Source organism: Haliotis rufescens, unplaced genomic scaffold, assembly GCF_023055435.1.
Source record: "Haliotis rufescens isolate VD_foot unplaced genomic scaffold, xgHalRufe1.0.p SCAF_15, whole genome shotgun sequence".
Taxonomy (NCBI): domain Eukaryota; kingdom Metazoa; phylum Mollusca; class Gastropoda; order Lepetellida; family Haliotidae; genus Haliotis; species Haliotis rufescens.
This window is the reverse complement of record NW_025963835.1, coordinates 3,330,540-3,351,978: the sequence shown is the minus strand read 5'-3', so window position 1 is coordinate 3,351,978 and position 21,439 is coordinate 3,330,540. Positions and strand designations below refer to the sequence as shown.

The 21,439-nt window shown below is 43.5% G+C and overlaps 1 protein-coding gene across 2 annotated transcripts; it reads right to left on the bottom strand.

Moving 5' to 3' along the window:
* Positions 1 to 1,361: 1,361 nt before the first annotated feature.
* LOC124134942 (centrosome-associated protein CEP250-like) lies at positions 1,362 to 21,421 on the bottom strand. Of its 2 annotated transcripts, none has more exons than XM_046500058.2 (14): positions 21,207 to 21,346; positions 18,845 to 18,917; positions 17,945 to 18,003; positions 16,640 to 16,831; positions 15,479 to 15,671; positions 14,596 to 14,762; positions 13,301 to 13,402; positions 12,656 to 12,827; positions 12,419 to 12,520; positions 10,621 to 10,709; positions 8,362 to 8,456; positions 4,897 to 5,044; positions 4,138 to 4,263; positions 1,362 to 2,707 (listed from the first exon to the last, which is right to left on the bottom strand). In XM_046500058.2, the coding sequence occupies exons 2-14, from the start codon at positions 18,861 to 18,863 to the stop codon at positions 1,970 to 1,972; spliced, it is 2,202 nt and encodes a 733-aa protein (XP_046356014.2). In that variant the 5' UTR covers positions 18,864 to 18,917; positions 21,207 to 21,346; the 3' UTR covers positions 1,362 to 1,969. The 2 variants fall into 2 exon arrangements, with proteins under 2 accessions (XP_046356014.2, XP_046356013.2); XM_046500057.2 differs by having other exon boundaries at positions 1,363 to 2,707; positions 21,335 to 21,421.
* Positions 21,422 to 21,439: the final 18 nt, after the last annotated feature.

Below are 21,439 nucleotides of genomic sequence, written 5' to 3'. Positions count from 1 at the left end.
TCCAGGAATATCACGGTGGGAGACACCAGCAATGGGCTTTACAAATTGTACCCATATGGGGAATTGAACCCAGGCCTTCTGATTGATGAGTGAACGCTTTAACCACTAGGCTACCCAACCACCCCTGATTATTTTAAGAATGATATCATATGGTATAGTGATCATTACCTGTGTGTTTCTAAAGCACAAATATCACACATGAGGAATAAGTTTGTTTTATGCAAGCCTATTACTAATATATGATAGCTATGCTATGGAAACACTCAGCCATCTCTATGTACCAATTATATAGTTACCATGGGTACTACTACTAATATAGACCCAACACTGGAGAACTAATTATATATATTGACATTGTCAGTGTATTCTTTCTGCTAACAAGCCATCGCAGTTTGACAAGTACTGTTATCCACAACAGTTGTTTGGTTGTTTAACACCGCACTCAGCAATATTCCAGCTATATGACAGCAGTCTGTAAATAATCAAGTCTGGACCAGACAATCCAGTGATTGATATCATGAGCATCAATCCGAGCAATTGGGATATGATGACATGCATCAACCACGTCAGGGAGCCTGACCACCCGATCCCGTTAGTCGCCTCATACGACAAGCATAGTCACCTTTAAGGGCAAGCATGGGTTGCTGAAGACCTATTCTACCTGGGATCTTCAACGGGTCACATTTCTACAGAACCAAGTGAATATGGGAGTTTAGATTCCTCTCTAAAGTATTCATTCTATCACAGTGATGTGGAGGAAAGCCTTAATGCAGGTCTTAGACATTTACCACTTTGGTGAAACCCATGAGCACAGATATGGTGCCAAGAAACCATTTTATTGAGATAAAAGTCATATGCAGATATTTCCAAAAAGGTGGCCTGGTCATCTAAGGCGCCAAAACTCTCTGTGCACTATGATTGTGGGTTCGAATTCCAGTTTGAACCGACTATATTTCTATGTTTGTCAGCAAAACACGTGCTTGTGGGTTTCACCAAAGTGGTAAACGTGGAAGACATGCATCACTTCGGGCGTTCCTTCAACATTAAGCTGTGATGTAACTGGAATACTGATCAAAGGTTCGTTAAACCATCTCACTCACATTTCCAAAAGATACATGGCAGTTGGAGATATTGGAAAATAAATAAATTGCAGGTGATTGACTATACAAGTAATTCTTATTGCGTTTGTTTCCATAAAAATAGGCCACGCCCACTAGCGGACTAAACTAATTGTTTGTTTGTTTCTTTGTTGTTTAACGCAGCACTCAGCAATATTCCAGCTATATGAGGGCGGTCTGTAAATAATCGAGTCAGGACCAGACGTTCAAGTGATTGATATCAAGAGCATCGGTCCACGCAATGGGGATATGATGACATGTATCAACCCTGTCAGCAAGTCTGACCACCCAATCCTGTTAGTCGCTTCTTACGACAAGCATGGGTTGCTGATAACCAATTCTAACCTGGATCTTCACAATATGGAAATTAAGAATCTGATCCTGGTTTACCATTTAGATATAGAATACGTTTAGTATGGTGTTGATCGATCTTTCCGAAGCAAGGGAGTTAACTGACTGTAAAAGTCCAGTTTTCACCTTGGTCGAACTGGGCTGAAATTTCGGGTCTCGATCGTAGCACCACCAGTGTCTTTTACGAACTATGTCACTTATATGTCCCTCCTGTTGACCAATCAGATTCCACTTCTCTTATCAATTTGCATTAGCTTGAAACAAAATGGCTGCGCCCGGTCAAGACCTCTTACGACAAGCATAGTCGCCTCTTACAGCAAGCAACTATATTAATGAAAGAATCTGGTGTTCCTTAACTTCTTTGAGTGGTATATATAGCTGACTGATAAACCTTGCAAATATTGAGTACAATATTGTATACGATGTATGTAATAGCACCTTCATATACATGGTCCCATACAGGTCGAATAATGACCCAAAATATTTGGTGGAATCTGTCATCAGCTGTCAACCTGTCTTCTGAGAATGTCGGATGATTCTGTGTCACTGAACTCAACCTGAGCCATGGATGGTAACTCTGACACAAACAGGGAACGCTGGGATTGAAAGTACTGTGACCTTGCATCCTGACCTTCAACATCTTGTGAAGCTTCACCTTGTGATTGGAAGTCATGTGACCTTGTCACTTCTGAATGAGGTTCACGCAACATATGTGAATAAGGGTCACGTGACCTTAATTCCTGGGATTGGAAATCATGTGACCTTGACATCAGTGGATAAGGGTCATGTGCCTCTAATTCCTGGGATTGGAAATCCTGCGACCTTGACACCTGAAAATAAGGGTCATGTGACCTTGACCTAAGAGATTGGACAACTTGTGACCTTGACTGATCTTCATTATACTGATAAGGTCTTGAAAAATCAAGTGACCTTGACCCCTGTGTATGAGGTTCCGGTGAGATGGAACTCTGGGGTACATCTTGCTGAGCTGTTTGGGTATCACATGAGTCATGGAAGTGTGATGCTGATGCATCTGGATTTGACCTGAACTGTGAGGCTGGAGACTTGAGCCCAAAGTTAGGATGCTCTTGTGACACAGGATGCAGCTTGAGGATCTCTCGGACTTCCTTGGTCTGTGGAAGCATGGTCCCCTCGTGTGTCGGCTCACTTGCTTCTCTTTCCTGCACTGAAGAATTCTGGGAGCATATTGGTGAGGAATGGTTGGACACAGAGTTGCCCTGAAAATATATACCATGCTCTCATTAAACTTTTTGTTCCAATTTCACTTGAACATCGTGATTGAGTGAATATTGTTTAAAGCCTCAGCAATATTATGCCTGCCTCTAAATATTGCAGAATGGACCAGAGATACCTGTGACAAAAGGCAGAAAATGACACTCAGCACAGTCATTGTGGCTGTGTTACTGGAGGCTGGTAGCGTGGACCTCACCTTGGTGATTGTGTTACTGCAGGCTGGTAGAGTTGACCTCTATTGACTCACCTGGGTGGCTGTGTTACTGGAGGCTGGTAGAGTCGACCGCTACTGACTCTCATGGGTGGCTGTGTTAGTGGAGGCTGGTAGAGTCAACCTCTACTGACTCACCTGAGTAGTTGTGTCACTGGAGGCTGGTAGAGTCGACCTCAACTGACTCACCTGGTGGCTCTGTTACTGGGGGCTGGTAGAGTCAACCTCTACTGACTCTCATGGGTGGCTGTGTTAGTGGAGGCTGGTAGAGTCGACCTCTACTGACTCACCTGGTGGCTGTGTTACTTGAGGCTGATAGAGTCGACCTCTACTGACTCACCTGGTTGGCTGTGTTAGTGGAGGCTGGTAGAGAGGACCTCACCTGGGTGGCTGTGTTACTTGAGGCTGGTAGAGTGGACTTCTACTGACTCACCTGGTTGGCTGTGTTACTTGAGGCTGGTAGAGAGGACCTCACCTGGGTGGCTGTGTTACTGGAGGCTGGTAGAGTGGACTTCTACTGACTCACCTGGGTGGCTGTGTTACTTGAGGCTGGTAGAGAGGACCTCACCTGGGTGGCTGTGTTACTGGAGGCTGGTAGAGTGGACTTCTACTGACTCACCTGGTTGGCTGTGTTACTTGAGGCTGGTAGAGAGGACCTCACCTGGGTGGCTGTGTTACTTGAGGCTGGTAGAGTGGACTTCTACTGACTCACCTGGTTGGCTGTGTTACTTGAGGCTGGTAGAGAGGACCTCACCTGGGTGGCTGTGTTACTGGAGGCTGGTAGAGTGGACTTCTACTGACTCACCTGGGTGGCTGTGTTACTTGAGGCTGATAGAGTCGACCTCTACTGACTCACCTGGTGGCTGTGTTACTTGAGGCTGATAGAGTCGACCTCTACTGACTCACCTGGTTGGCTGTGTTAGTGGAGGCTGGTAGAGAGGACCTCACCTGGGTGGCTGTGTTACTTGAGGCTGGTAGAGTGGACTTCTACTGACTCACCTGGGTGGCTGTGTTACTGGAGGCTGGTAGAGAGGACCTCTACTGACTCACCTGGGTGGCTGTGTTACTTGAGGCTGGTAGAGAGGACCTCTACTGACTCACCTGGTTGGCTGTGTTACTTGAGGCTGGTAGAGAGGACCTCTACTGACTCACCTGGTTGGCTGTGTTACTTGAGGCTGGTAGAGAGGACCTCTACTGACTCACCTGGGTGGCTGTGTTACTTGAGGCTGGTAGAGTGGTCTTCTCCAGGCTCTCTATCATCATCCTAGACTCTGTCAACAGGCGCTGGAGTTTACTTGCAGGGGAGGCAGCATCAAGATGGGACACAGCCTGGAAACAAATGTATCTGCTACAAAACTCATTCCACTTCCACTATCATGACATCAGATAAGTCAATAGAGTCTTTCCAATTCAACGTGGATGGAGTGGAATCCAAAGCTCTTGTGAGTCAAATCTATACTTAAGGTTTTCTAACACAAATCCAGATGCAGACACAAATGTCAATATGCAACTGGGTTCCACAGTACACGCTTCCAGTCTAGATTGACACGCACTGGTTGAAAAATATACACTGAGGGTTTTGAGTTGGTTGGTTGGTTGGTTTGTTGTTTAACGCTGCACTCAGCAATATTCCAGCTTTATGATGGCTGTCTGTGCATAATCGAGTCGGGACCGGACAATCCAGTGATTGACATCGCGAGCATCAATCCACACCATTGGGATACGATGACATACCATACTAACTCACTCACTCACTATCTATTCAAACTGGAATCCCTATGGGGATGTGACCTTCCCAGAAAAAGGTTTTCTTGCAAAAGAGACTATAGGTAATATACAAAATAAACTATTCAGGACTATGTATTTGATGAAGTAATGTTGTGAATCCCTCTCCAATCCCTTGTGTTTTACTCAGAAGAGATCATTGACAATGGAAGCTCGTCAGTTCCCTAACCAGCTCACCTCACTGTCTGTGTCTTGATCCAGGAATGAGGACAGGCGGTCTTCAAATGAAACACGGCGGTGGTCATTGTCAATTTCTTGTTGCCGTGGAGACACACATTGAACAGGTTCATTACCATGGCAACTGATGGAATCATCCAGACCAATGCTAGAAACGTGTGAGAAAAAATTCCATTCAATAATGAGACAAGACCGATGTATTTTCTTGTTCAAATGATTTTTCTTTTACAATATGCCCCAAAACAGGAAGCAAAAGCAAGGAAAAGAAAGAAATTTGAATGGTCTAACAAGGGAAAGTGTAAGACTACCTTCATGAAACTTTTGTTGAATTTCAAATCAAATACAAATCCATTTGAAAATCATCAATGTAATACATAACGTCAAAACCAGGGAATTACCAGTCTTGATTATCTGCCGAAACATATTCCAATGGGCGTAAAAGGCAAAACAGCAGAGAAAATTATATAAATGGACCCCAAAGTAACAACACAATCCTATAAGTGGACACACTTACAGTCACCTAGAACGTTTGAATACATGAAGCAATACTTCGACTGTATACAAGCGCATATGTAGCTATTTATAATAATGTTCCAAAAAATATTCAAATACCCCTCTCGAGCAAAGGTTATGTACTTTTTGCCAAGCAAATGGAGAATTTCTTGTTGAAGACGAAATTGACTTACACTTTGTGTGAGTTCATTGCAGCTTGAACCTTCATAGAGTGAGGGCCAAACTGTATGAACGTCGGAGCTTGTTGCAACGTTCATACAATGTTTGGCCCTCACTCTATGAAGGTTCATACTCCAATGAACTCATGCAAATTGAAAGTCAATTTTCATGTTTCATATCATTCATAGTAAGTCTAGATCTATGCACATTTAGTTTCGAGTGCAACTTCTATGTTTACACTGACAGCCATACAACATCCAGCTGTATAGCGGAATAAAATAGTTCCTCAAAAGAGGTGACATGACCATATGTTTGCTAAACTTGCTCTTCAGGAACGTCTGGTGCAGTTTGTTTACAACAAATGTATTCAAATTCTATCATCATTGGATGAGAAAGGTGTGTTAAGAACTACCTCAGTAAGTCAGTCACAATGACAGCACGTCGTAATACATTTACATCAAGTACAAGATGTCAAAATGGCAACACGATAAACGTAACGGGAGAGATTTCTGAAGTTGTTAATGAAGCTTTGGTGGTTGCATGTGATGGTCATCATTGATCAACTGTCCAATCATTGATAGGTGATTATAAAGATGTGTCAAATAGATACTAAAACAAATTCATAGATTGCTGTAGACTGTCACTGTCAATCTTGACACGGATCAAGTCGATACTACGATAGATAGGATGTGCATTTCTTTGTTTAGTTCACTAGGATGAGTCATAGTGTGAATATTCGTGAACAATCATGCAGTCAAACTCTGTGACGTTTCTCAATGAATGCTGAAATGTTGAGTTCAAGATCAAAGTGTCTAAATGATCAGAAACAAGGATTCTGTATTTATTTAGGCTAGGCAATCCCCAGGGGTTTCCTCAGGAATGTGGAGGTATCTGTCAGTGTTCACGTTATTTCTAGAATACAATCTCTCAAAAATGTATGACTGTCAAAGTGTGTGGTTCATATACTTATGAACATCAATTTCGTGGTCATGTAATCCTCTTGTCCAATAGAAAAGCCGCATATATCATGTCACATTAAAAATAATTATTTAAATACTCTTAACACTCCTTATGTTCGTAAATTTTTTAAAAACGCACAATCTAATACACAAAATTTGTAACAAAAATGAAAATGTCCAAACAAATCTATGCTATTTTCTAAAATATATAAATTAACACAGAAACCCTGTATTGTAAATTGTAAACATTTTATGTGCGCTTCAATCTGTTCTTGTAATGTAACATGTTGGGCCAGTGGTCTTTATACTGAAATAACACTGTCTGTCTGTCTGTCTGTCTGTCTGTCTGTCTATAATAATGTCTGTACTTCTATTGCGCTAAACTCCTTACACAAGGTGAATGCTCAAAGCCCTAACACTATGACCCTGGTCAATAGATCGGTGTGCACTTGATTCTTTTATTCTCAGCTCCCTGGGGAGTATACAACCCAAGCTGCCTGTGATGCGCTGGAAGGTTAACAGCCACATTACCATCTCATCCTACCGGGTACCCAGTCACTGCTGGATGAACAGAGGCACATTTTGAACAAAGTCATTTGCCCAAGGAGACGCAACATGTCCTATATGTGCTTCAGTGTCGGGCAGGACCGAATCCCTAGAAACTCTCAAGAAACGTGGTCATCCATCCAACTATTCTCCGCAACCAACGTTGCATAACTTCACCTTATTTGTGACCTGTGCACTGTGCACAGGACCATGTGCCACCATGTGAATCTAGGGGTGCAAAATATATATCCATGCTCCAGTTAATTGCAATACATTTTAAGGAGTCCGATTTAGAACTACAATCAAAACACCAGCCTTACTCAAGCGAGCCATTGATAAATTTCAAATAATGGGATTTGCTGCGAATTGGAATGAACATCGAGCTGGTAAAGATTTTTTCTTTAGATTTGGGACAAGCGGATGGAAGTCCATATGGCACCAAGTGTTCCCAGTTGTATTTGAGATGGTTTCAAACACAAGTCAAGTACTTTGATACCATTACTTCCCTTGTAGCCATTATCCTGTAACTGGATTGGATGGCTATGTTGAGTGTATGTCACTCACACTGGATCATAACGCTGCAACGAAACAAAGATCTGACATACCATTACGGGTCTCGTCAGAACGACATTTCATCCCACCATATCAGAGCATGGCTTACCAGATTGATAAATTGACATTCGGAATGTGTCTTCTAATCATGCAACCTTGAAAAGGTTAACACAGGGTATTCCAAATGACAGTTATAGGCAGTATGAATGATTCCGTCAAACTCATCGTCTATCTCTCGCTTCAGTTGGATAAACATTTAAAACAGAAATGACTTTGCATAGCCCACGGGAGGAACTGCCATACAATCTCAGCCATCTATGACACATTACAGAATTTTATTTTGTTCAGTTTTCAAATTTTGCATAGATATCTTTGTCAAAATATTTTTAAAGTGTAGTCTGGAATGGAAATCGCCAGTTTCAAAATAGAGCCGTGAAGATCAAGAAAGCTGCTTTCTGATTAGCTAATGTCGACTTTAGGTAAGTAATTTCATTGGTCGGTCAAAGTTCACAAAAGGATGTTCTGATGACCCATAATGGGATGTCCTCATATATTTATTTAGCTGTAGCAAGAACTAAGATCTGAATTTAATGCAGATGGATGAGATGCAGATGGGATACACGAGGATGCACAGGGCACAGAATCCAGCCATGTTTCTCTTGCATCCTAACAACGGCCCTAGGAAAGCAGTAAAACCGCCAAGGAACATGTTACAATCAGCACATCAACAGCAAACCTTTGTTCCATGTTGCTGTTCTGGTTGCTGTTCTCCCGGGAGCTGTCCAAATTGAGCTGCATCAGAGTCATCTCCCTTTGCTGACGCTCATACAGCTGGAATATACAAGAGTCATGAGAAGACGACAAATCCCCCCGCCCCCATGAATTCGAAAGGACAAATCATCTGACTGTTACTTTATGGCCAACTTGATGAGAATTTCTCCCAATCTGTCTGTCCCTATACAAGAGTAGTTATTGTGCTATCAAAACAATACCATGGAATTAGGATTTTGAACTTTGTAGTTGTATGTCAGGTACACACCACTATGAACAGAGGCAAAGTCAATCTTGTTGCCATGAAAACGGAAAAACTATAAATTACAAAAATCCCTAAATAGCAAAAAGCACCAGTTGACAACCTGGTCTTTGTGTGTGTACAGTTTTCAGTACACCACTATGAACAGAGACAAAGGCAAACTTGTTACCATGGAAACTGGAAAAAAGTATAAAATATAAAATGCCTAAATAGCAAAGGGCACCACTTCAGCCCCTGATTAATACATGTACCAAATTTGAGTGAAAAATGTTGAAAATTTTTTAGTTCTGCTCCGGCAACGAAACCTACCTCGGTTTCAGCTAAATCTAACTTGTTTCCATGGAAAAAGGAATTATAAAAGAATTAGTAAATATAAAAAGGCACAACTTCAAGCCCTGCTTAATACATCTAGCAAGTAGGGATGAAATCTCTTTCACGGTTTACAAGTTATGCTCCGGAAACAAAATACGGACGACTAGTGACAGACCAGATGATATGCCAGGAGATTACAAAGGGATGGGAGAACAATCTGTGTTCTTAGATACAATATTTGATACACTGAAACAACTAGCAACAATAATTGTTTCATCATCGTCATTATTGACACAACACAGTTGCTGTGATACTTATCAGTGACTTCAGTGAATTTTTGCCTTGCGCATCTCTCAAATACCACAAGGTGAGGTAAGGTGAGGTGAAATGCAAGGCAGAGTTACAACAAGTACCATCTTTTGGTATGACGTGGCCAGGGATCGAACCCGACCTTCCACTGTACCACTAGACCACGGAGGCGGTTCCTCAAAGACAACAAAGGTGAGGTGAGGTGAAATGCAAGGCAGGGTAACAACAAGTACCATCTTTTGGTATGACCTGGCTGGGGATCGAACCCCGACCTTCCACTGTACCACTAGACCACGGAGGCGGTCCCTCAAAGACAACAAAGGTGAGGTGAAATGCAAGGCAGGGTAACAACAAATACCATGTTTTGGTATGACGTGGCTGGGGATCGAACCCAGACCTTCCACTGTACCACTAGACCACGGAGGCGGTCCCTCAAAGACAACAAAGGTGAGGTGAGGTGAGGTGAAATGCAAGGCAGGGTAACAACAAGAACCATCTTTTGGTATGAAGTGGCTGGGGTTCGAACCCCGACCTTCCACTGTACCACTAGACCACGGAGGCAGTCCCTCAAAGACAACAAAGGTGAGGTGAGTTGAAATGGGGTTTTACTTTGCATTCAAGATAATCAAAGTTATATAGCGATGTCTATGTGTGTATGTGGCTAGTGGTATTAGTTTGGACTAATGTAGGCTTAACATGGACACCTCACTCAGACACACTATACTGATTCTGAGGCAACGTTTTAACACTTAAATGCCAAGCGCCAGGCAGGGTAACAACAAGTACTGTCTCTTAACAATATTGGGTATGACATGCCCAAGGATCGAACCATCGACCTTCCGCTTTCAGGGCAGACATTCTACCAACAAGTGAGTTAGCATGGTTTCACTCTGCTTTAAGCAATATTCCAGCAATATCACTGTGGGGAACACCAGAAAAGGGTTTCGCACTATTCACTAGGCCACAGTCAAAGACGGAAAAAGTATAATAGTATGCCAAGACATTAGTCTTTCCAGGGCTATGATTGCACTTTTCAGGGCCCAAAGTAATACCAATCATGCTGTCAAACAGATTTTTTATGACATTATTCCTTTAAATGATTTACTATTAAAATATTATTTATCAAGTGAGTTATGTACTTATCATGAGCGTCTGTTGGTCGTACATTACAAGAGCAAATGAATAATGCTTACTAAAATCAAGGCATTTCATCTAATTTAAATTTTTCAAATTTAAGGCCCTTTCAAGGCCACACTGTCATTTGTAAGGCCCTTTGATGCCTGTGGAAATCTTGGCCTTGTTAACACTGTAAGAGTATCTTTCAAAGAATGTCTGTCCTACCTCACGAACACTCCTGAGTTCGGCCAGAGTACGCTCCTGCTTTGACCTCAGGGACTCAATCAGGTCATCCTTGCTCTTCTCACGCTCACCTTTATACAGAAGGAACATTGATGTCAACTAGGAACATTGCAAACAATATCACTGACTCCTCCCTCCATTCTGTCACTGACTCCTCCCTCCACACTGTCACTCACTCCTCCCTCCACACTGTCACTGACTCCTCCCTCCACACTGTCACTCACTCCTCCCTCCACAATGTCACTGACTCCTCCCTCCACACTGTCACTGACTCCTCCCTCCACACTGTCACTGACTCTTACTCCACACTGTCACTGACTCTTACTACACACTTAAATCTCTCCTCCCTTAACACTTCACTGACTTCCCCCTCCACACTTCAGTCACTCCTCCTGCACACTTACTTACTCCTCCTCCACACTTCATTGACTCCTCTATCCAACCTTCACTGACTCCTCCCTCCACACTTTAGTCACTCCTCCAAATTTCACTTACTTACTCCTCCTCCACACTTCGCTGACTCCTCTCAACTTCTGTCACTCCCCCTACACACTTTACTTACTGACTCCTCCCTCCACACTGTCACTGACTCTTGCCTCCACACTGTCACTCACTCCTGTCTCCACACAGTAACAGTGTTGAGGGAGGAGTCAGTAACAGTGTTGAGGGAGGAATCCTGCACACTTACTAACTCCTCCTCCACACTTCATTGACTCCTCTCTCCAACCTTCACTGACTCCTCCCTCTACACTTCACTGACTCCTGCCTCCACAATGTCACTGACTCCTGCCTCCACACTGTCACGGACTCCTCCCTCTACTCTGTCACTGACTCCTGCCTCCACACTGTCACTGACTCCTGCCTCCACACTGTCACGGACTCCTCCCTCTACTCTGTCACTGACTCCTGCCTCCCCACTGTCACTGACTCCTGCCTCCACACTGTCACTGACTCCTGCCTCCACACTGTCACGGACTCCTGCCTCCACACTGTCACTGACTCCTGCCTCCACAATGTCACTGACTCCTGCCTCCACACTGTCACTGACTCCTGCCTCCACAATGTCACTGACTCCTGCCTCCACAAAGTCACTGACTCCTCCCTCCCTCCACACTGTCACTGACTCCTGCCTCCACACTGTCACTAACTCCTCCCTCTACTCTGTCACTGACTCCTGCCTCCATACTGCCACTGACTCCTGCCTCCACACTGTCACGGACTCCTCCCTCTACTCTGTCACTGACTCCTGCCTCCACACTGTCACTGACTCCTGCCTCCACACTGTCACTGACTCCTGCCTCCACACTGTCACTGACTCCTGCCTCCACAATGTCACTGACTCCTCCCTCCACACTGTCACTGACTCCTGCCTCCACACTGTCACGGACTCCTGCCTCCACACTGTCACGGACTCCTCCCTCCACAATGTCACTGACTCCTGTCTCCACACTGTCACTGCCTCCTGCCTCCACACTGTCTCTGATTCCTGCCTCCACTCTGTCACTGACTCCTCCTGCACACTTACTAACTCCTCCTGCACACTTACTAACTCCTCCTCCACACTTCACTGACTCCTCCTCCACTCTGTCACTGACTCCTCCTCCACACTTCACTGACTCCTCCCTCTACACTTCACTGACTCCTCCCTCCACACTTTAGTCACTCCTCCAAATTTCACTTACTAACTCCTCCTCCACATTTCGCTGACTCCTCTCAACTTCTGTCACTCCCCCTACACACTTCACTTACTGACTCCTCCCTCCGCACTTCCCTTACTAACCTGTCATCAGCAGCTCCTCCCCCGCTGCCACCAATCTCTGCTGCAGCTGCTGCATCTCACTCCTGACCAGACTCAGCTCATTGTCCTTGCTTTGTGCACTACCTGCAACCATTCAAATCAACATCATTCCACAGGACATACATATGTATGTTTGCTGCTTAACGCTGAACTCAGCAATAAGCCAACTATAAGACAGCCTGTGAATAATCAAGAGCAAGAAGCTGAAGGCGTCCCTACTTGCGAGTGCCTCCATCTCCTCCCTGGCCTGAGTGTATTTCTGCTTCCACTGTGTGGCACGGTGCAGGGCGTCGGCTTCCCGAGTCTGGCACTCCTTACATCGCATGTCCAGAAGCTGAATACGTGAGTTCAGCTCCGCCACACTGTTGGTGGCCTGGCTAACGTCCTTCTCCTGAAAAACACAATGATCTGTGATCAAATGCACTCTCTACAGTCTATGGCAGCTACAAACACTTCAATAAAAAAACAAAAACGTCTCTGACAGTAGGGAAAACACTCATCATAACCTGTTGATTTCATTTAAAATCAGATCTCAGTTTTCCCTATCGCTAATCAAAAGTCTGAGAACATCCCATCATGGGTTCCGTCAGAATGACCTTTCGCAAACTTTGACCGAACAAGAAGTTGACATTAGCCAATAAGAAAGCAGCTTTCTCAAACTTTACAGCACAAGTTTAAGCTCCGCCACTTTTTGACACATGCTGTAAATTATCTATTGTCCTCTCATTTCCGCCTTGAAAGCCTTCTTATTTTGTAAGGACTAGTAACCTTTTGCAGGACTAGCAGAACAAAAATCCTTCTAGCCCTGTGGGCTTGCCTGTTTGTTTTTTTACTTTTTTTTTATTCCTGCAGTGTGGGGCATACCTTAAGATGGAGCAGAGTCATCAACTCCTGTTCCCGAGCCTCCAACTGCCCAATGGTCCCTGACATCGCCTTCACAGAGTTGCCAAGACTCTCATTCTGTTTCTTAAAGAAAAACGCAAATTTATCTAGGATTCCAAACAAAGAGCCTTTGGCAGGCAAATTTGGCGAAAATAATTATATTGTTCAAAAGCGGGATTTTGTTTTTTTAGTTATTACACTAATTCTGAGGTAACTTAAAATGTACAACTGTGCATCTGAAAAAAAGAGAGTTAAATCTTAATTTCAAAAATTCTGATGTATTATAACATTGTATCCTTTCAATAATGTATAACTATGCATTATAGCCTCTTCCTCTCTATTGGCCCTGTTTTCAGGAGCTGTGGGGTAGCTGAGGGGTTAAAGTGTTTGCTCGTCACACCGAAGGCCTGGTTCGATTCCCCACATGGGCACAATGTGTGAAGCCAATATCTGGGCCCACTTGCACAAAGCGATCTTAGCGCTAAGACTATTATAAGCCCATGTTAAAGTATGGGAGTTATGATCATCTTAGCACTAAGATCGCTTTGTGCAAGTGGCCCCCGCCATGATATTGATAGAATATTGCTAAAAGCGGTGAAAAATCATTCTCACTCTCTCCTGTTTTCAGTGAAAGATGCATATCAACTCCACAAAGCCACAACAACAGTTAGAACAATAATAGCATGACTTTGGTAATCTGTAATTCCAATTTGGAATTTTGTTATTGACCATAAAGCCCTTCAGGCTTGTTTAGACATTGCTCAACAGAACTTTTGTAAGGGTAAGTAAGGCACAAATTTGAAAATGTTTGACATGCACTTGGTGCATGAAGATATAAATATTAGGTTGCATTTTTCAAAAATAGGTTGCACTAGTGCATGTTTTATAGTTATATTCAGCCCTGAGTGATGTTGCTCATCTTCAGAATAAAAATATGATTGTTGGGTTGGTTTGTTGTTTAACGCCGCACTCAGCAGTATTCCAGCTATATGACGCCGGTCTGTAAAATAATCCGAGTCTGGACCAGACAATCCAGTGATTGACATCATGAGCATCGATCCACGCAATTGGGATCAATGACATGGATCAACCAAGTCAGCGAGCCTGACCACCCAATACCGTTAGTCACCTTTTGCGACAAGCATAGTAGCCTTTTATGGCAAGTATGGGTTGCTGAAGACCTATTCTACCCCGGAATATTCACGGGTCTGTTAACTATAAAGACCTGACCCTATTGTTGGACCCCCCACTCCTTACAGGATTTCTTCTCTTCTCACCTCCAGTGTATCCATGTGAACAACACTGTGTTGTTTCTGGCGACTCAGCTGCTCTAGCTGTTCCTGAGTGGTGCTGAGACTGGCATTGTGGGTCTCCTGGTAACTTCGAGCTGCCTTCAGCTTCGATTTCATCATGTCAACCTGCTTCTTCTTGTGTTGCAGCTCACCTGGACACAAAGTGAGAGATGTATTAGACTGACACCTACCTTCACTAAAATGCGTGAGTCTGGATAATACCACTGAACTCCTGGCAAGCATTCTGTGCTGGCTCACACTCTCACGAAAGCCAGGAGACAACAACGCATACTGGTTTTTGTCACTAAGTAAGCTTTTTAAAATTATTTTACAAGCCTAGTTCACAAAATATACTTCTCAAGTTTTGATACAGACACTGAGATATTTCATACTGTTACTAAATGGTTACAAAAGCAGCTGACCCGTGAAGATCCGGGGTAGAATAGGTCTTCAACAACCCATACTTGCCATAAACGGCGACTATGCTTGTCGTAAGAGGCGACTAACGGGATCGGATGGTCAAGCTCGCGGACATCGTTGATGCATGTCATAGATCCCAATTGCATGGATCACTGCTCATGATATTAATCACTGGATTGTCTAGTCCAGACTCGATTATTTACAGACCCCAATCATATAGCTGGAATATTGCTGAGTGCGGCGTTAAATAACAAACCAACTAGAAAGCAGCTTAAGGGAATGTTATATAAATTACTTATTTTTGTAATGATGCTGAATATGAGTCCAAGGCAATATTGAAAGCTACTTGGGTGACAACTTCTCCCAGCAATCAGTCACACTCAGTATATCCCTGTCAAAAGTTAAGTAGTATATTGATGTGAAGCTGATGCGAGTTGATCAAGCTGACCTTCATATCGAGAACACTTCTGTTCCAGTGTCAGCAGCCTCTGTCTGTCCCGCTCCCAGGCCAGGAGCTGATTGCTGTGAGCTGTCACTGTCTCATTCAGCTCATTGTCTCGCTCCCTCAGCTCCTGAATCAACAGCTGAATCTCTCGTCGCTGTTTCTGTTGCGTTGTGCTGTCTGAGGAGGACATGGGATTCTGAAGCAGGCATACCAAAATGTTACAACACGAAGGGAACATGTTTGGGCATAATATTTTTTATCACAAGAACGTTTCTATGTATTCACCGACCCTAAAATTCAGGAATGTGAAAAAACAACATAAATTCCTGTTTAAAGCATTTAAAGTATCGCCTAGGCTGAACATTACATTTAAAAATATAAATCATAAATTGTCTCCCTTTCTGACCTTGACAATCGATACATGCTTAACATACTCAATGACATGTAAGTGTTCAGTCAAGGGCTGGGACGGGTAACTCAGGTCGCCCTAGCCCTATTTGGGCTGGGACGGGTAACTCAGGTCGTCCTAGCCCTATTTGGGCTTGGACGGGTAACTCAGGTCGTCCTAGCCCTATTTGGGCTGGGACGGGTAACTCAGGTCGCCCTAGCCCTATTTGGGCTGGGATGGGTAACTCAGGTCGTCCTAGCCCTATTTGGGCTGGGATGGGTAACTCAGGTCTTCCTAGCCCTATTTGGGCTGGGACGGGTAACTCAGGTCGCCCTAGCCCTATTTGGGCTGGGATGGGTAACTCAGGTCGCCCTAGCCCTATTTGGGCTGGGATGGGTAACTCAGGTCGTCCTAGCCCTATTTGGGCTGGGATGGGTAACTCAGGTCGCCCTAGCCCTATTTGGGCTTGGACGGGTAACTCAGGTCGTCCTAGCCCTATTTGGGCTGGGACGGGTAACTCAGGTCGCCCTAGCCCTATCTGGGCTGGGACGGGTAACTCAGGTCGCCCTAGCCCTATCTGGGCTTGGACGGGTAACTCAGGTCACCCTAGCCCTATATGGGCTTGGACGGGTAACTCAGGTCGCCCTAGCCCTATCTGGGCTGGGACGGGTAACTCAGGTCGCCCTAGCCCTATTTGGGCTGGGACGGGTAACTAGGTCGCCCTAGTCCTATTTCATGCACAGTCAGAGCCATAGCCAAACAAAGTTCAGACATACTTGTCGCGGAGAATGTAGGCTGACCGGTGACCGCTGCTTTCCCGAGTCCAGGTAGTGTTGGTGTTGGGATCGATCAGGATCCCCTGGCCTCTCAGAATGTTGACCATCACTGACCACATGACGTACTGGGGAAGAGGGCTCCACTCTAGCGGTTATACGGACTGGACGAAGTGGGCGTTTAAAGGGACCATCCTTGTCAGAACAAACAATGACATCAATATTTGTGTTTATGCAGACATTTCTGCATGAATAATGTACCAGCAAAAAGTGAGTGAGTTTACCGCCTCGATATTTTAATATTAGCATAAGAAAACCCACAGACAACAAATAATCATTCGATGGTACCGTACTCCCTTTTAGATATAGATGCCATGGTGTTCAGATCAAAAAGAGGAAATAAAATATCATCAACAACATCAGAGCTCTGCATTGATCCTGTGCATTCGGAACAAGCTGATTGACTTCCTTTTCAATATACAGAAATCAAATAATTATGTGAGCGTGGTTTACACGTCTTTTAGCAATACTGTAACGGGGGATACCAGAAATGGTCTCCTAACATCGAACCCATGTGCGGAATCAAAGCCTTCTGACCTTCAGGGCGGGAAGCAGACATTTTAACCACGAGACTATCCCACCGCCCAGGAAGGTCTTAGGTGATGTCCCTTCAAATTCCAGATTATGACCCCTCGTCTTTCAGCACCATTCCATTGTGAGTCATACAAAAATGGAAAAACATCTCCATATGTATCACTACAGACCTTTCTCCCCATCAAGGTGAGGTGAGGTGAAATGGGGTTTAACGTCGCGTCCAAGATTATTGCACTTATATAGCGACGTGCATGTACATGTGTGTGTTTGTGTGGCTGCTTGTACTAGTCCGGACTGATGCCGATTTATAGTGCTAGCTCACTGATACGATGCCGCAGTTTAACATGAATACCCCACTCAGACACAGTATACTGACTCCGAGCTGACAAGTCCTTGTTTTAGCCCCTTAATGCCGAGCGCCAGACAGGGTAACAACAAGTACCATCTTTAAACGCCTTTTGGTACGACGAGGTCGGGGATCGAACCCCGGACCTTCCGCTCTCCGGGCGGACGCTCTACTACTAGACCACGGAGGCGGTCCCTCCCCATCAAGGAAACTGACTATTCAGGATACACTGACATACTGTTCAAAGTGGTGTTAAACTCAACTCACTCACTCTGCAAACATACTGTTGACTGTCTGGTTCACATTTCAGATATTACTGAGTTTTACTTACTACGATATATATTTGCAAAATCAGTGACATAAATTACCTTAATGGGCGTGCTGTGGTGAGGGCCTTCTCTTTCCACTATGCTCTCTGAGAAAACATCTTCAAGAAATAAAACCTTAATTACTGATGATAAACCCTTAATGATTGAAAGAAATTAGTATGAAAGTCAAGGGGTCTTCATCAGAGGCAGAACCAGGATTCTGAAAAGGGGGTGCATATAATATACTGAACAAATAAAAGTAAGGGATCACAAATATTTGGGGGGATATATTTTGCAGTGCTTACAATTTCATAAAAATTTCCCCAAAAAATATTCATGATCCCTAACTGTTTTTGTTCAGAATACTTGGCTGAGTGTGGGGTTAATGTGTAGGTATCTGAAAAAAAGGAGGGATGTGCACCTTGCACCCCTCCTCTGGATCCGCAATTGTTTGTTTGTTGGTTGTTAGCGCTGCTCTCAATATCCAAGCTATATGGTGTAGGTCTGTAAATAATCGAGTCTCGACCAGACAATCCAGTGATTGACATCATTAGCATCGATCTAGGCAATAAGGATACATTGACATGCATCAACCAAGTCAGCAAGCCTGGCCTCTCGATTCCATTAGTCGCCTCTTACGACAAGTGTAGTCGCCTTTTACGACAAGCATAGTCGCCTCTTACGTCAAGCATGGGTTGCTAAAGACAGTTCTAACCCAGAACCCACTGGTGCTTAATATGAGAGAAAATATATCAGTTTTCCTTCAAAAACATGAAATGTAGTGGCATATAGTCAATATTAAACATGTTTAGATGTTGCTATATTTGTTTACGTTGTGATATTTTTGCAGTGAACAAAAATATGATGCAAAAACACATCTTCATTTCAAACAGAGACCATATACCGATATATATGGCATATGGTCTCTGTTTGAAAGCTAGAATTTGTAGAAATACTTACCAGAATCATCTCCAAACATTATCGCAGTATTTCTGAAGTTGACCCCTCGTTCGAATCACAGACAGATATCAATCTGTTGAAGCAAATATCAAGAAAGTATGAGCTAGCCATCAATTGCAAAACTTCGGAATACAATGGCTGACAGTAGTCCTTTTTTTATAAGCTCATTTGCATGATTCACTAACATTGGCCCAAAACAGTACATTCATCATATGCTGGAGGAAAAACCTAGTTGTTTCTGGTTATAATACGTTTTTGCAGCAATTAATAAAAGTTCAGTAGAGTGAGGACAACACAAGAGGTGTTGTGACGTGCAGGTTAGAGTTATCTGCCCTTGTTTAAACGTCATGAACATAACAATGCCTGACAAGGGGGGCTAAACATTATGCAGACAAACAGAGAATAGGGTACTTTTGGGGGGCCTAACATGAACAAGTTAAAAAGTGAGTGAGTGGGTTGGGTTTAACGCCGCTTTTAACAGTATTCCGGTCATATCACGGCATGTCAGCTTAATGTAGGAGGAATGCCCCAAGTGATGCAGGTCTCAGACGTGTACCACTTCTGTGAAACCCACGAGCACGGGCATGGTGCTGACAAACCTAGAAACATAATCTGGGCGAACCAGGATTTGAACCCACAATCATAGGTTTCTGGCGTGCCCAAGGGACGCAACTCTGCACAGCGAATTGCGGTGCCTTTAACGACTGCGCCACCCATGCCCCCACAAATTAAAAAGAGAATGGCAGCTGGAATCATTAAATATATCAATAACATAGATTGCATGTTACAGATAACTGACATTCATTCCTGGGCCCACATGCACAAAGCGATCTTAGCACTATGACTATCTTAAAGGGATTGGACGTCAAACGTTCTGAAGCTTTTCTAAACAATAGCCGATGACCCCCAACCTCACTCAGCTCTGCTCCCTATATTCCGTTTCTGCTCAGTGACAAAACTGTCGGTGTGGCTTATCGCGTGACCAGGCTTTTCTCGTTCGTAAACAAATGCACATATTCTGTAATAACAACAGACGGCCTAATGCATGCCTTACAGTGTGTTTTACATATTGTTTGCATAATTATAAAGACATACTACTACAACTACGACAGTGAGGTGCATGGCAATAAATCTTTACACATCAAATATCTGAATATCTCTAGCTCTCGGAAGGGCTCTCAATGATGATAAGCAAATCGAAATAGTATTTCATGTTTTAGGATATTTTCTCAATGAAAGTCAAACATTTCATGACGTATGTTTATTAAAACATGCTAAATGTGTAGACTCATACAAAATGAAACAGGTAAAAAACACATGAATGGACTGTTAAAGATGTGACTTTGTGACAGATGTTGGTTGGTTTGTTGTTTAACGCCGCACTCAGCAATATTCCACCTATATGACGGCTTGTGACAGAGGTACTCGCAATGATATGACTTCAGCGTATAACCTGGGAATTTAGTAAAGTGCAGCACATGTCATCAGCCTGGGAACTGCCGTCTGTTTTTCATTTTACAAGACAAATGCATGCAATAATCTTTATCTCTGCCTAACAAAGGAGGGATATCAGTGTTAGAAACTAACAGTTTTTGTCCACTAGTCCTTATAATGATAACATATAGCAAAACCCTTAAACTGGGCCAATTTCTACTAGTCCTTAGAATACCTTTACTATTGGGCAGTTTGATAAGGACTACAGGACTAGTGCCAATTTCTAACGCTGGATATTCAATCATTGAAGCAATAAATCATGATCAACAGGGATAGAAATTAACCAAGAAAATATACTAGCCCGAATGATAAATAGGGGATACCCCAAATGTTTGAAATTTTACTTGCCCTTGGGATTCTTTCAACATTACCAAAGTAGGTCCACTCTAGCGGGCTAGTGCATACTTCTATCCCTATCATGTTTAATAATGTTATATTGCAAAATTCACATTTTCATTGACCAAGGTTTTATCTAAATGTTGTTCACCTGAAGCAATGCATTAGTATCTGACAGCACTTTTTAAAAGAAAAAGAAAATGTTTCCCGAAACTTGTTTAATGCCATAGACAGCTTCGCGCTTATTTCGCCACTTTTTTTCAATCCTCAGAGGGGGCACGGTGTGCAGAGTTGCGTCCCCTGGACACGCCAGAAACCTATGATTGTGGGTTCGAATCCCGGTTCACCCTGATTATGTTTCTAGGTTTATCATCACCATACTCGTGCTCTTGGGTTTCACCGAAGTGGTAGATGTCTGAGACCTGCATCACCTCGGGCTTTCCTCCTACAAGGAAACCAACAAGGCCACATGATACATCTGTATACTGGTTTCACCTTTCAGCCAACGGTAATATATTTGACTGAGCATCACCTGTTCACAAGCTTCACTTGTCGGCAGCAGTTTGCTTTTACGGAAATGTAGCAACTGATCATTCTATTTTCTAGCCAAAAGCAAAATATATCATTGTGCATCACTGTTTCCTCGTGAAACAAATATACCTTGCATTTCACTCATCATTGTTTACATAGTTGGCAAGAACTCCGCTTGTTCAATCACGTTCGTTACCCACCATCCCAAACATCCGGTGAATGGGTTATAATAAA